The sequence below is a fragment of the Pan paniscus genome, chromosome 1 (genome assembly GCF_029289425.2).
Source record: "Pan paniscus chromosome 1, NHGRI_mPanPan1-v2.0_pri, whole genome shotgun sequence".
NCBI classification, from domain to species: Eukaryota; Metazoa; Chordata; class Mammalia; order Primates; family Hominidae; genus Pan; species Pan paniscus.
The window spans coordinates 152,759,184-152,775,223 of record NC_073249.2 but is presented as its reverse complement, the minus strand read 5'-3'; the positions used below and the strand labels follow the sequence as shown (position 1 = coordinate 152,775,223).

Sequence of the window (16,040 nt, the reverse complement as noted above, 5' to 3'; positions counted from 1 at the left end):
ACAATATTTGTAGGAGCTTTATTCATAATTGCCAAAACTTGGAAGCAAACAAGATGTCCTTCAACAGGTGAACGGATGATCTTTCATACAATGGAATATTATTCTGTGCTAAAAATAAAATGTGTGCTCAAAGCCACATGAAAAAGGCATAAAGGAGACATAAACACATATCACCAAGTGAAAGAAGCCAATCTGAAAAGGTTACATACTATATGATTTCAACTATACGACATTTCAGAAAAGGCAAAACTGTGGAGACAGTGAAAAGATCAGTGGTTGCCAGGGGTAAGGTAAGAAGGATTGGCAGAGTACAAAGAATTTTTAGGATAGTGAAACAATTCTTTATACTACAATAGTGAATACATACAGTTATACATTTGACAAAACCCATAAAGTGTACAACACCAACAATGAACCGCAATGGAAACTGCGGACTTTAGGTGATAATGATGTGTCAATATGGGTCCATCTATTTAATAAATTTACCACTGTGGTGTAGGATGCCAATTGTGGGGTATAGGGAAACTCTCTGTACTTCCCACTCAACTTTGTTATGAAACTAATACTGCTCTAACAAATAAAGTTTATGAATTAAAAAGAAGAGAACTGATGATGTGGCATAAAATATAAAACAGAGGTACCTGAAGGCAATATTTCTATATTTATGTTATCAAAAAAGTAAGTAAATTTTTTGTTCACAATAAAAACGTTTTTATTTTGTAAATAAAACATATTTGAATTTTTAAAAAGATGTATAAACCTTTAGAAAGCAATAATTATCTAAAATTGTATTAACTATGAACACTATTAATATCTTGCTGACTATACCTTAATGTATTTTTTCACATCTATGTGGTGTGTGTGTGTGTGTATTTTTTTTTTTTTTGAGACAGTCTTGCTCTTTTGCCCAGGCTGGAGTGCAGTGGTGTGATCTTTGCTCACTGCAACCTCTGCCTCTGGGATTCAAGTGCTTCTCATGCCTCAGCCTCCCAAGTAGCTGGGATTTCAGGAGTATACAATCATGCTCAGCTAATTTTTGTATTTTTAGTAGAGATGGGGGTCTCACAATGTTTGCCAGGCTGGTCTTGAACTCCTGGCCTCAATTAATCTATCCGCCTTGGCCTCCCTAAGTGCTGAGATTACAGACGTGAGCCACCATGGCTGGCCTATGCGGTATAATTAAAAAGTTATCTTGTTGATATTTTTGAGTCCTTATTAAAATTATAATAGATTTAAATACAAACAGCTCATCAGATTTAAAAATATATATTTAACCTTTAGAATAATACATCTAATAATAATTAATGGAAAGGGTTCACAGGGAGAATTGTATATGAGAACATTTAATTTTATTTGATCTTACAAAATGGCACTCAACATAGCATGTATATAGTTCCATGAGTCTTATTTATAGGAAAAATTAATCTTTGGAAGCAAAGCAAAAGTAAATAAAAATATTCTAGAATTCAAGCAAATCAGCAGTTATAAAACAAATCTTACTTTAGTAGAGCTGAATGCCAGGTTATTTTATGTCAGGTGTTTTCTGGAGGTATACAAAGCCATAGAGTACAAGATGTGAACATTCAGTATGTTAGAAGTGGTTCCGAGTAAGAGATGCCTTTCAGAGAGGTTGTATATGGTTACCCTATAGACAGCTTTCCTCCTTTGCTGATAACCAGGGAGAATCAGGCACCCTCTCCAGAAGATTAAGACAGAGGGTGTGAAATTCCAATTTTCATGCCTCAAGGAGAAAGGGTATTGCTCAAGTTCTAAGAAAAAGATTAGATCATTATCCTAGGAAGTGGACTGTCAAAAAAGATAGAAATTCACAACATATAGACTGATTCTTTTCTTTCCACATGGTTGAAGCAGTAAAAGTTTCTGGCCATCACTTTCTTACTTCACAGATGCTTTCTCTCCTTCCTTACAACATAGGAACTAAATCAGCACAAGGAAGCTTCCGATGTATGTGGCAAGGAGTGGGGATGGCGGGGGGAGGAAGGGAGGGGAGCTAGGCTGCCTCTAACATAAATATTTTGGGAAATGCCCCCATCTATTTCCTTTTGGCTCCCATGGGTGTGAGTATCTCTCACACTATATTCCTTCTAAATTCATGTTTGAAATATAGGAAGTAGATGAAAGCAGACTATTTATGCCAACAAAGTATAGGTAATAAAGGAATTACAACACAGTCCAGCCTAGGTTACTTACTATAAGTTTATAAGGAATTTGAAGTCAAAGCCCTGGTGGGGTATTGGTGTGTTTGCTATTACTCCCTGAACATATATTTTGCTTAGAACAGCAGTAACCTCCAAGGGAAAGGATCAACGATACCAAAGCCGATTTTAAATATCCTTAGGCATCCTAGCAAAATCTTTCATATTAGTATTCAGATTTTCCTAAAATCTATCATAATAGTATACAAGTTTTCCTTCAATTGGATCTAATTGAACTCCCACAGTTCTGTATTTATGCCAGCCTAATCTGTACCACTCACAACCACGCTTTAATACCTGTAAGCCATGGAAAAGTAATGTCCCTAGTAAGTGTCTAGGAAGTGTTCCACATCCTCCATTTCTTCTATTCTGACCCAGCTGCTTTTGTCAAATTCACTCCTCACAGCCTCTGACTTCTGGTTCTCTATCTCATTTACAGTTAGTTCTTGCTCCATAAACACTGGATGTTTATTTGAACATCTAGTTTTGCATCGTGGTATTTCCTAAGTGAATGTAGCTTGAACTCACTCCTCTGTCTCTTCGCACTTTAGGTTCCATAGTTATGGGAATTATTAAACCCTTTAAGTCAAGCACGTTTTATTCCCAAACAGGAGAAGATTCAGATACTGATTACTTCATCTAATTACTGAACCTTGAATTCTATTCTTGGCTAATCCTTTGTATTGCTTTGCTCATGGCATGTTTTGTTGTTGCTATTGTTTTGTTTTTTATGAACTTTCAGTATTAAATGTTCATGTTTTCTCACCTCCACCCCTTTCCCTACTCCTTAACCCTTTCACTGTTCCTTTAGATTTATCAATTATCACTATAGTTTCTTACAAACCAAACTCCAAGGAACAAGAAATCAGGTAGCTCACTTAGTTGATATTATTATTTTTACCACTCAAAATAATAAAAGATAAAAGAATAATAAGTGAATAAAAATAATACATAATGAATAAAAGAATAATATGTAATTATTATATAAATAATAAAATAAGAATAATGAAAGATAATAATAAGAGAATAATATATCAACTAAGTGAGCTGAAGAGGAAACTACAAATGAAGCCAGCAGAAGATTGAAGGACAATTTTATATAAAGAAACTATTCATCAAAAAATAAAACTTACAATTAAAAATAATTTTAATTACTTTAAGAAATTGAGATGAAGACAACTTCTATAATATTCTATGAATGGTGGTTATAAAAAATAAAAATGCACAACACAATGTACATATTTATCAACTATGAAAGAATAGTTCTTAAAAAGTAACATTAATAATTATATAGTTAGCAGAATTATTCAAAATACAAGGGAGATTTCAAACATTCTTTATAATAAATTTATCTTGAAAAAACTTCATAATATTCAAAATACTTGCAAAACCTTGACAATGGTACATTTTATATAACTTTATACATACTAAAAAGTCTTTGGAAAATGAATATTTTATTTGATTTCATGCACATATATATTTGCTTGCCACAACAAAATATATACACGAAATATATATTTATACACAAACACATTGGTTGTCAATATATTAAAATTAGTTATAATTACACAACAAATTGGTTATCAGTATACTGATATCATACTCTCTAATCATACTCCGAAATCATACTCTGTATAAAGTATGTAAAAAAGCAGGTGGTATGCTCTGAAATCCAGTGATTTTATATTCTACACAGAGGGTCAAAACATACTTTAGATGAACTTTATAATTTTATATTACACACTATCATCTGGAGCAAATTAATACTGTTGGCACTGAGTGCTGATGAGGGACAAGTTTTAAGTAGAATACGTTTGCCTTTTGTATCCTATGTTTTTATTCAATGAATAACTTTCACACGATTTAAGGAGTTGAGAACATTACTATGCTATATCTGGAACACAGGTGTTCATTTGCCTTGAAATAAGACTAATGACAGTCTGGACCTTTTGTATTGCCTTCTAACAATGCTAATGTAATAGAAATATTTGTAGTTTAGGCTACTCAAGCAGAGAGCCACATATGAAGGAGCTTATCACAAACTAAGTGCTTTAGAAATTATAGAATGTTCACTCCAGTTAATTCTACTATAATGCTAAGTATTCATTTCTACCATTAATTAGTGTCCAAATCAAAACAAAATTATAAAGATAAAAAAGCACAAATTCTAGAGTCAGAAGACCTGGAGTCCAATCCTACCTATTAATTATGTAGCTTTTGGTAAGTTAATTAACCTCTATGTCTCTTAGTTTTCATATTGGTCAAAATGAGATAAAAAATATCTATCTATGGTGTTACAGAGAATAAGTTACATACCACTTGCAAAATGTCTAGCACAGTGCCTGGGATATAGTAGGCATTCAATCAACATAAATAAATTTCTTTCTATTTCCACTGGGTCCTCAAAGCAATTTATAATATAGCATAAAACCAATGAATGAATGTTGTATTATAGAGTTCCCACTCTTTAATAAACTAAATATTTATGTTTTCAATCACTGAGAAGTGGTTTTTACGTTACTATTACTACTTGTAAAAACTAAATAAAAAATTATATATATAAAGCATAAATTATTAAATGGTTGTGGTATACTATACTATAGATGCACCACAAAAATATATTTGTATTACATTACTATATAACTTTTTTCAATCAAAAAATATAAAGCAGGATATTAATAATGTAATGAAGGACATTTGATAGAGACTGAAGAAATAATAGCGCTACCTAAATCATAACTTTAATATCTTAAATAAATACATTTCAAAGAAAAATAATAAACTAATTATACTTACATGTTTCCAATATGCAAGCTTTCCTTTTATATTAGTTTCAGGTTTGAAAAAGAGATCCTTAAGGAGCTTATCTTCATACCCTTTGGTTATGTAAATCCATTTTGTTTCATATCCTCTAATAATTTTTTCCTGCTGTTTTTTTTTGTGGAAAAACACAGGGCTGAATATAAGGGGAGGGGAAAACTATTTGTTAGTTTTTTGCCATTAAAAAACATGAAAATTAGTCATGAGTTCACTTACATCTTAGAAAACATAGTGTTAAATTGAATGTAATAATATATTTATTTTCATAGTAGTATTATATAATGCTACTTAGTAACTAAGATTTGTTCATCAACATTCATCAGAGGATAAATGAATGCTGAGAAATTTCAGCTGATATGAATCTACAAACAATTCTGTACTTACATCTGGCTAAGCATTTTAATAAATAATGGGAAGGAGAACATGTCTAAATTATCTATAGAAACATAAGGTGAACAGTGTGAAGTTATTTTTTTTCCAAACCTAGTGAAGAAGGAACTTTTTAAATGAGGTAACAGTTATTACTATATCACAAAAATTATATTTGTACTTCATTACAAACTAGGAAATATACTCTAGAGCAGTATGTCCAACATAATATAAGCCAGAAATAATTTTAAGTTTTTGATTAGCCACACTAAAAAAAAAGTTTAAAAAACAGGTAAGCTTAATTTTAATACTATGCTTTATTTAACCCAATAGATCAAAAATATTACCCAATAAATGGCATCTACAAGCTAACATCATACTCAATGGTCAAAAACTACATGTTTTCCCTCTAAGATTAAAAACAAAGAAAGGATGTAATCTTTCATCAAACCTACTCAATATTGTACTACAATGCCTACTGGTCTAATAAGGCAATAAAAAGAAAACCATAGACCAATCTCACCTTTGAACACAGGCACAAAAATTCTAAATATTAGTGAAAAGAATCTAGTAATGTAAGCAAAGAATAATAACACTATGATCATGTGTTGTAAAACTCACTACGTCAACAAATTAGTGGAGGAAAAAAGTGTGATTATATAAGTACACACAGGAAAGTCATTGGATAAAATTTAGCAGCCTATCTTTATAGAAAAATCTTTGTAAAACAGGATCAAAAGAAACCACATCAATATCATGGAGGTGATTTACCAAAAATCAGTAACATCCATTCTGAGTGATAAAATAATCGTTTGAAGTAAAATGATAAATGAGGTAGATGGTTACCATTATTACCATTATTATTCAATAGGAGAAATAAAACTAGGAATAACTGAGGAAAGCAATCTTCTCACTTCTAAGATGTTTTAAGCAGACTCCACCTATTTACTCCTTCATTCAAAATATTTGTATTAATGACATACAAATTAGTTAAGGTAAAATATACTAAGATAATACAATTTATAATAATTTAAATAAGGCCGTTTACTTTCTCATGCTGACCAGTCTAGGCTAGTGGAGTAGCCCTGCTCCATAAAGTCATTCGATTTTGTTTTACCATATCCAAAATCACTGCCATCAGCTACATGATGAATGCACTCTAGCCCATGGAATAAGGAAACGTGAAAACAAAGGCGGAGCAATAACAATTTAAGCACATAAAATTGAAGTTGTACTCATTACTTCTGCTCACTTTCCAATATAACAACAACAACAAAAAATTGTAGTCTGATGAATATACTTAGCCACGAGAGAGTGTGAATACAATCTCTAGTTTTCAGTCAATTGCCAAAAGAAAAGAAAAGAATGGATGTTAAAGGGAAAAGTAGTCTTCTGCAAATGCTCAATATGTGCCCTGTGAAGAGAAAAAAAAAGTTTCTACCATGATGAAGCTTATATTCTCTACTATGTAGAGACAGATAGTATATAAATAAAATACAAAATATATAATAAGTAAATTGCTTTTTACATAGTCTGGTCTGGGATAATATTGCTAAGAAGAGACAAGATATAGCGGGCATCACAGAAAAAAACATTCCAGTCAGAGCAAATACCAAGTGCAAAGAACCAGGCAGAAGTATGCTTCATGAGACAAGACCACATTTGGCATGTCTGAAAAACAGAAAGAAGGTCACTGAGATGGAAAGTCATTGCAGAGCTTTGAGCAGAAGAGTCGCTTTGAAAAGGATCATGTTGGGGAGATGATTTTCTGGAATAGAGATGTGAGAAATTCTGTGGAATCTCTTCCCAGTGAAACAATATCTAGTGGAAATTATTTTTTTAAGTTATATATCTCTAGAAATTGTCCAAAGGGCATACAGCAAAATAAACATCTATTCAAGAAAATCTATTACATCTCAGTGTTAACAGTGAATCTTTGCCATTTAAACCACAGTTTTCTCTCTTCTTTCCTCCCTTCCTCCCTCAACCCCAGTTCAGTATGACAGAAGTTCCACCCTGAATAAGTACTGCCAAGAACATAGGATCCCTCTACCACTGGGTCCCAGTTGAGGGCTATGGTATTTTCACAAGAAATGCATAAATTTATCTCACATCCCGATCCTACCTCCATGCTTCAGAGATATTATGTCAGGAAAGAATAGTTGAGAGGTCTGGGGCTTTCTTCATCCCTCCAGCTCCCACTGATAGGCAGAAGCTCTAATCAAGGTGCAACGGGTAGAGAATACTGGAGCCCTGGTAGCCCTTACTCCAGATCACTTGTAAGATAGCGATTCTGTGCCAGGTGAGGCAAGTTGAGAAGACTAGAGACTGCTGTCACAGCTGAGCACTCTATTTGTGAGTGTCACTCTGAAAAAAGTGAGCCACTGCCTCCTCCTTCTGATCTAGGACAGTGGCACAGTGATTTTGCCTAAGGATAAATGTAGCCCATATGAACATAGAACCTGAAGTGCTCTCCTCATCCTCTCAAAGTGAACTGACTTTATGAAACAGAGTGTGGAGAATTTCAAATCTAAAGGCACTGTTAAAGACAGTAGAGATTATGATGTTAAGCAATTAAGAGGAGGATGGTAGCTCCATGAGACTAAAAAGGTAAACTGAAGATCAGGTTGAAGTTTTCCAGAGAAAAACAGGAAAAGAGCTAAGAAGAATATCGGGATTAGAGCAAACAGCAAAAACTGGCCTCAAAGATTACCCTGGAAGGGGCCCCAACATAAAATGAATCAGACAGTGGGTCAATTTATGTTCCAGAGCATTGTTAAAGACAATAGAACAATCAACCAGCAATTAGTGGAGGTTGACACTGGGTTTGATACTAAAAAAGTTCAGACAGCTTAACAGGGAAATCAGAGAAGACAGTCAAAGAAAGCTTATACCACTGTCCTACCAAGAGCAACATAGCTGGCCAAATAGCTGACTATAGCTGGTGCACGCTCTGAGGAGCAATATCAGAGCCTTGCACAATGCAGGGAAAATAGACTTCACTAAAATAGTCCAGCCAAATTATTAAACAAATAAACAAATCACAACAAGAAACTCTGGGTGGGGCTACAGTATCCCGGATTGTTACGATACATTACCTAAAATGTCTAATTTTAAACAAAATGTTATTAGGCAAAGAAACACAAAAATGTAAATTATATACAAAATAGGGCAGACAACAGAAACCAACATAGAAAGGGCTCAGACAACAGGCGAAACAAAGACTTCAAAGCAGATGTTATAAATATGTTGAAAGAAAATCAAGCTTAAGTAAGTAAATACACTTAAAAGAAATCAAATACATTTAAAGGCATGACAACAATGCCTTTTCAAATAAAGACTATCAGTAAAGACATAAAAATAATTTAAAAAAACAAAAATTTTGCAACTGAGAAGTACAATAACTGAAACAAAAAAAATTTACTATGGTGGCTCAACAGATTATGCTGAAAAACAGAAATAAAATGAAGACAAGTGAACAGACCCACAAAAAGTTGAGGGATACAATTAAGTCCACCAGTACAAATAATGGGAGTACAAGAAAATAAGAGAGACAGAGAGAAAAAGGCAGAAAATAAATATTATAATAATGGCTAAAAATTCTAAAACTTGATTTTGAAAAATTAATCTACACATACAAGAAGTCCAATGAATGTAAAGAGGTCCACGTCCAGACACATCATAGTAAAACTATTGAAATCTAAAGACAGAAAATCTCGAAAATGTCTTCTTGAACTCAAGAAAAATGATGAGTCATGTCCAAAGGAACCCCAATAAAATTAACTATGGCTCTCTTATGAGAAACAATGGAAGCCAGAAGGCAATAGTATGACATTGTCAAAGTTCTGAAAGAAGAAAAAGAAGAAAGAAATTCAATTAACAATCTTAAATCCAGAAAATATGATCTTTCAAAACTGAAGGTGAAATAACAACGTTTCCAGATCAATACAAGCTAAAATAATTTACTTCTAGCAGCATGCTTTTTACGAGCTAATAAAGGAAGTTCTCTTTAGGCTGAAGTCAAGAGACCTCCATGCTTTTTAAGATTAAAAAAAGCAGAATGCTGGCAAAGGTAATTATGTAATTATTAATGGGTATAAATGCATATTTTTTCTCTTAACTAATTGAAAAAGTAATTATATAAACATATATATATATAAATCCCCTCTCTCTCTCTCTCTTTCTATATATACACACAACTATATATATAATTGTATCATTTTATGTGTATATTGTTATATACATACACATATATATAATTGTATTGTTGGATCCATAACATATAGAAACATATCTGACAATAAGAGCACAAGGAGGCAGGTGAGAGCAAGTTGGAATAGTGAAACTACCCCAAATGGTAGCTCAAATCCACAAAAATAAAGAGAACTAAAAATGATAAATAGAAATATAATATAACAAACTCTATGAATATATCCATTCATCTTTTAGTTTCTTTAAAAAGCTTACAGTTTTATAATGTAACAATTATAGTCACAAACTGTCGGATTTGTAACATGTATAGATGTAATATGTCTAATTTAATAGTACAAAAAGTGGGGAAAGGGAATAATGCTATATAGAAGTAATGTCTCCAAATCTCACTAGACTTAAGTTAGCATAAATATGAAGTAGACAAGATAAGTTAAAGTGTATATTGTAAGGCCTAATAAAAGCACCAAGATCATGCCTGTAATCCCAGCACTTTGGGAGGCCGAGGTGGGTAGATCATGAGGTCAGGAGATCGAGAGCATCCTGGCTAACACAGTGAAACCCCATCTCTACTAAAAATACAAAAAATTAGCCAGGCGTGGTGGCAGGCACCTGTAGTCCCAGCTACTCAGGAGGCTGAGGCAGGAGAATGGCATGAACCCAGGAGGCGGAGCTTTCAGTGAGCAGAGATGGAGCCACTGAACTCTAGCTTGGGCAACAGAGCGAGACTCCATCTTAAAAAAAAAAAATGCACCAAGAAAATCACTAAAAACATACAATTAAAAAATCAATAAAGAAATGTAAATGTTAAGCTATAAAATATTCACTAACAATAAAAGCTGTAAAAGAAGAGAGGAACAAAAAAGATATAAGACATATCTGTGAATAATGTTAAGATTTAAGTTTATTTTAAAACAAATTCCCCTTTTATTCTTAATATTTTATACAATTATATGATTAATTTTACATGGCTCCTATTTTAAATATAATCTTTAATTTTATTTTCACTTTCTTTCTAAAATATACTATCTTACCGAATGATTTATTTTTTATAATGTCTGAAAGAAAGTAAACTCATAGAATTGAAGCGGTACAAATCATTTCCACAACCTACAGATGTTAAAACCTAATTTTTATCTCAGAAGAAGTATTTATTCACTCTTTCATGAATTGCTCAATCATTCATTCATTCAAAAAACACTGTTCTAGACTCTAAGGACCTATTGATTAAAAATCCAAAGTCTAATGATGTTTAGATTAGGAAAACTTCTCAATGGAAGATTATTTTTCTCTTATTATAATGAATTATAAGGACAAAACATTTAAATTTAACTTTTAACAACATCAATTATTTAATCTCAACATTTCTTTAATATTTCCATCTCATCTTATTTTTACTGGAGACTCCCTAAATGACATTCTAACAGGAAGTGGCTTTTTAATGAACTACTGGCTGGAGGAATTCAGGAATTATCTGGTTGCCTTAGCAATTAAAACTGTCATTACAAAATAGAAAATAACTCAAGAGTTCAAAATAAAATGGGGTGTTTGTAAAACTTTGCTTTGCCTTCAATAAGTAAGTGGCTTCATTAATCCATTAAGATCCTGGCTGGACAGTGTGAGACAGTCTGGATCTTAAGATCAAGGTAACCTAGCCAGAAGACAGGGGTCTTGGATCTTTCATGAAATAACTCAGATTTACTCTAATTTTCCAAGAATAAAGGCTAAAAAACAGGAGAATTTTAAAGTTATGGTATATATTACAGTTTAGCTTCAGGGTCATGAATCTATACTGAGAAAAATACCCATAGCTTTCTTCAGATTCCCAAAGGAATCTGAACCCTCCCACCAAAAAGTCAAATGTTGGAACAGGTGTTAAAACAACTAAGAATGTTCTAAAAGAGAAGAAAAACAAGACTTGATGACAAAAACCAAATAATAAACGCTTAAAATGCATAATGTAAAATAGAAAATCAATACACAGAACTAAAACAATATAAATGAGGACATTATTCAATTAAAATAAGTCCAAAATATACATTCTAACTTTCTTTTTAAAAATCAAAATATATTGATTTTAAAAACCTGAAAACAAAAAACCCCACTACAGCTTAAAACAATAAAACAGAAGAATTCTCCAATATAGACGTTTTTCCACAGCAGAGTACCCAATATTAGAGAAATGTGTTGGTGTAGAGAGAATACCAACAGAATAAAAAATAAAAATCCATACACTGCCCTATACCTGGAGCTCTTGCCCTTGCCCACTGAAATTAAGGTAATAGAGTCTCACTATGTTCTTTTGTAACTTTGGAAATATGAGGTCATGTATTAAAGAATACTATCATGGCTTGAAATTTGAAGGCTAGAAAACCAATATAAGGGTCTATTAACAGTTCTCTGAAATGACAACATACAGGCAATCAGATATAAGGCTCACCCCCACTGAACCTGTCAAAGGGTGAGATAATAACTTCGGCAATTTCAGAAAAAAAATTGAGATTTCTTTCCATGGTATTAAATAAAAAACAATTGGATTAATTATTATTCTACAATTCAATACATAGGTATTATTAACTAAAAAATATTAGATAATTTTTAAGTTTTCCTCAAAGTTTGTTGCTAATTACCTGGGTTCAGTAGAAAAATACAAGGAAGTGAGCATCAAAATTCAAAGGAAATGTTGATCACAGTAATTTTTACATAAGAAAGAAGATACATATGTTTAGAATGCTTTAAAAGTATCTACAAAATGCTATCTGCAAAGAGCTTTAAATTTACATATTAATGAAAAAATTTAAGCCATTATGTAAGTATTAAGATTTTATGATAATAGGTAATATACCATTAATAAGGTATAAATTGCAGAAGCATGAAGAGCCAAACTTATAAAGACCCATAATTCAAATGATTATTAATTTAAAAGAGTAAATCTGCCCTGTTATGTACTTAGTCTTCAGCTCTATTTGTCCTAAAAAGGAAATGATTAGTTATAATGTAGTGCCACCTTTTAGTTCTTTTCTACTGTAAAACAAAGAAAGGTATATTAAATTATTTAAAAAGAATCATCACAATAATCATCACAATCAGTAAAGGAAAAGTCACTATCATTTTCAGAACATTTGTATATCAAAATATTTTAAATAGAAGTTATCCAGAACTGATGATAAAAGGTGATTTTCCAGGTAACTTTGGCAATGGTTGAAAGTAAAAATATAGATAGATGGAAAAGATGTGTATATTTTATCACAATTGGAAATATTAACTTTCAACATAGCCTTTAAGAGCTACCTCCAACCACCTTCATTCCTGTGGCTCATTTCATTAAATAAAGACTTGACTTAATGACAAGAGTCTCATGTAAAAAGTATGAAGAAAAGATAAGCAAAGTATGAAGAAAAGATAAGGCCTTATTATTTGTATTAACAGTAGTACAATTATTAGCAGAAATAATAGAAAAACAAATATTGTCTTGATAAGATTAATAATATACCAGCTTAGTGAGGTGGCTCATGCCTGTAATCCCAGAACTTTCGGAGGCCGAGGTGGGCAAATCACTTGAGGTCAGGAGTTCCAGGCCAGCCTGGCCAAGGTGGTGAAACCTTGTCTCTAGTAATACTACAAAAAGTAGCCAGGCATGGTGATGCACACCTGTAATCCCAGCTACTCAGGAGGCTGAGGCAGGAGAATCACTTAAACTCAGGAGGCAGAAGTTGCAGTGAGCTGAGATCGCACCACTGCACTCCAGTCTGGGTGACAGAGCAAGACTGTCTCAAAATAATAGTAATAATACACCATATAACTAGCAATTACTAGTATCAGTAATACAATAATAAAAATATAATTCTATATATCCATTGACCTGGCAAATCAAATTCTAGAAACTGTTTATAAAGACATTATAATGGATATATAGACATATGTAAATTTACAGGGTTTTGTCCCTATCTTTTTATAATTTAGAGAAAATAGAAACCATAATAATGTCCACCAAGAAGGGAGAATTTACCTAAATAAAACATAACCATTTAAAAGAATACATTTAGCTATTAAAAATTGTTATGGAATAATATCTAATACTATAGAAAATGGAACCAACCCTATTAGAAAATAGCGGGCATAACATACCCTTTTTTGTAAAATAAAAATACACTCACATGTATATGTACACATTTTTAAAATTGTATACACACACACACACAATTATCAATCATTACTACACTCTCGCTTTTACAGACCATTGCACAGGCGCCTACCCATACATTTGGTTCCACATTTTTCCCTTGTTCAAACGGACATAAACTTTTGCCCTTGTTTTTTGCAAACAAAGAAGTTTGTTAAATGTATTTTTTTTGTAACTTGCTTTTCTAACTTAATACATTTCTGAAATCACTCAAATTAAATTTCAGAACTAACCCATTACTTTTTAACAACTGCATAATATTTTATACTGTCTTTGTATCCAGTTTTCAACAAAGGACACACATAAGTTTTTCAAGAGTTTTGCCACCAGAAATAAGACAGTATCTCTCTTGCTCTCTTTCTCTCTCTGTCTCTTCCCAGCCTTCTCCCCAACCCCACTACCTCCCACACACATATTTTATTTTTGTAGTATAAGTTTCAAGAACTGTTATTGCTGGCATAAGAGTGTATTAGTCAGGATTCTCTAGAAAAATAGAACCAGTAGAAAAAAATATAGAGATATATACATAGAGAGAGAGCAAGAGAGATTTATTTTAAGGAATTGGCTCACGCAATTGTGGAAGCTGGCAAGTCTGAAATCTGTAGGGCAGGCCTGCAGAGAAAAGTTGATGTTGCAATCTCAATTCCAACTCTGCAGTCTCAAAATTCAGGCAGGGTTTCTATGTCGCAGTCTTGAGGAAGAAATGCTTCTTCAAGAAATCTTGGTCTTTGTATTTGAGACCTTTAATTGATTAGATGAGGCTCACCCACATTATGGAGGGTAATATGCTTCACTCAAAGTCTACAAATTTAAATGTTAATCACATCTAAAATTCTACCGTTATAACAACATCTGGGCAGGTGTTTGACCAAGTAACTGAGCACCGTAGCCTAGCTATGTTGACACATAAAATTAAACATTACAAATAGTATAACACTTTAAAAATTAATTTTAGTAAAAACTGTCATTTTATTTTTTAAAATGGTGATAGCAATTGTCACCAGCAATATAATTCCCTTTCTCTTAAATCCTTATAAGAACTATTATCCCACTTTAATTTTTTTTTCAAATTATTAGGGAAATATATCTAATTGCTGATATAATTTGCATACTCTTGAATATTAATGAGGTTAAAGATCTTTTGATATGTTGGTTGGTAGTTTATATTTCTTCTTCTGTAAGTTGCCTATTCACATCCTTTGTCCATTTTTTTCTGACTCATTTTTCTTTGCTCGACTACTTTATATACAAGCTATTTATATGTGAACATTTTCTGATTTGTATAGACATATTCTTTTGAAAGTAGTTAAATACATTTTCTCCATATATAGGTCACTCACAGTCTCCCCCACAACAACGTTACAAAAATATTCAACTTAATTATCTTCTAATGTCCTATATGTAATGTTTTAACTCATCTGAAATATATTTTTGTTTATGGGTGTACAGTAAGAAAACAAATATTTTGTTTAGAAAGATAAACAATTTTACCACTATCAATTATTAAATAAATCATCCTTTCCCCACCAAATTAAAATAATACTCCTATCCTACTTTGAGATTCCCTTATATACACAGCTCTTTTTAGGGGCCCTTGTTATTCTGTTCATCTGATTTCTCTATCCCTGTGTCAATACAATCATATATCGATAAAGTGGCCTAAAAGTAATTTTTAATATTTGGAAAGGCATATTTCTTCAGATGTTTCTTGGATATTACAAAGCACTTAATTTTCCTTCTCTGGAACTTTAAAAGCATATTTCCCAGTATCTCTACAAAAACAAGATTGTAATTGAAATCACTTATGTTTAAACATAAACTTAGAAAGGATGGTTATTTGTATTATACTGAATTCTCACCCAGAAATATGGTATTTTTTTATATATGTTCAGGTTTTATTGTTTGATAAAAATTATTATTTTCTTCACATAGGATCTTTATTTTTTGTATGTTGTTTCTTTTTTTTTTTTTTTTTGACATGGAGTCCTGCTGTGTCGCCAAGCTGGAGTACAGTGGCGTGATCTCGGCTCACTGCAACCTCTGCCTCCTGGGTTCAAGTGATTCTCCTGCCTCAGCCTCCTGAGTAGCTGGAAATACAGGTGCATGCAACCATGCCCAGCTCGTTTTTGTATTTTTAGTAGAGACAGGATTTCACTATGTTGGCCAGGATGGTCTTGATCTCTTGACCTTGTGATCCGCCCACCTCGGCCTTCCAAAGTGCTGAGATTACAGGTGTAAGCCAC

General features: G+C 32.4%; 1 protein-coding gene across 1 annotated transcript in view; it reads right to left on the bottom strand.

The window, feature by feature from the left end:
• The window catches only part of LRRIQ3 (leucine rich repeats and IQ motif containing 3), a 172,502-nt gene that overhangs the window by 78,337 nt on the left and 78,125 nt on the right, over positions 1–16,040 (bottom strand). Inside the window, exon 5 of the mRNA XM_003830588.5 lies at positions 5,013–5,172. Within this exon, the coding sequence (XP_003830636.1) occupies positions 5,013–5,172 (160 nt within the window). The remainder of the gene's footprint in view (positions 1–5,012; positions 5,173–16,040) is intronic.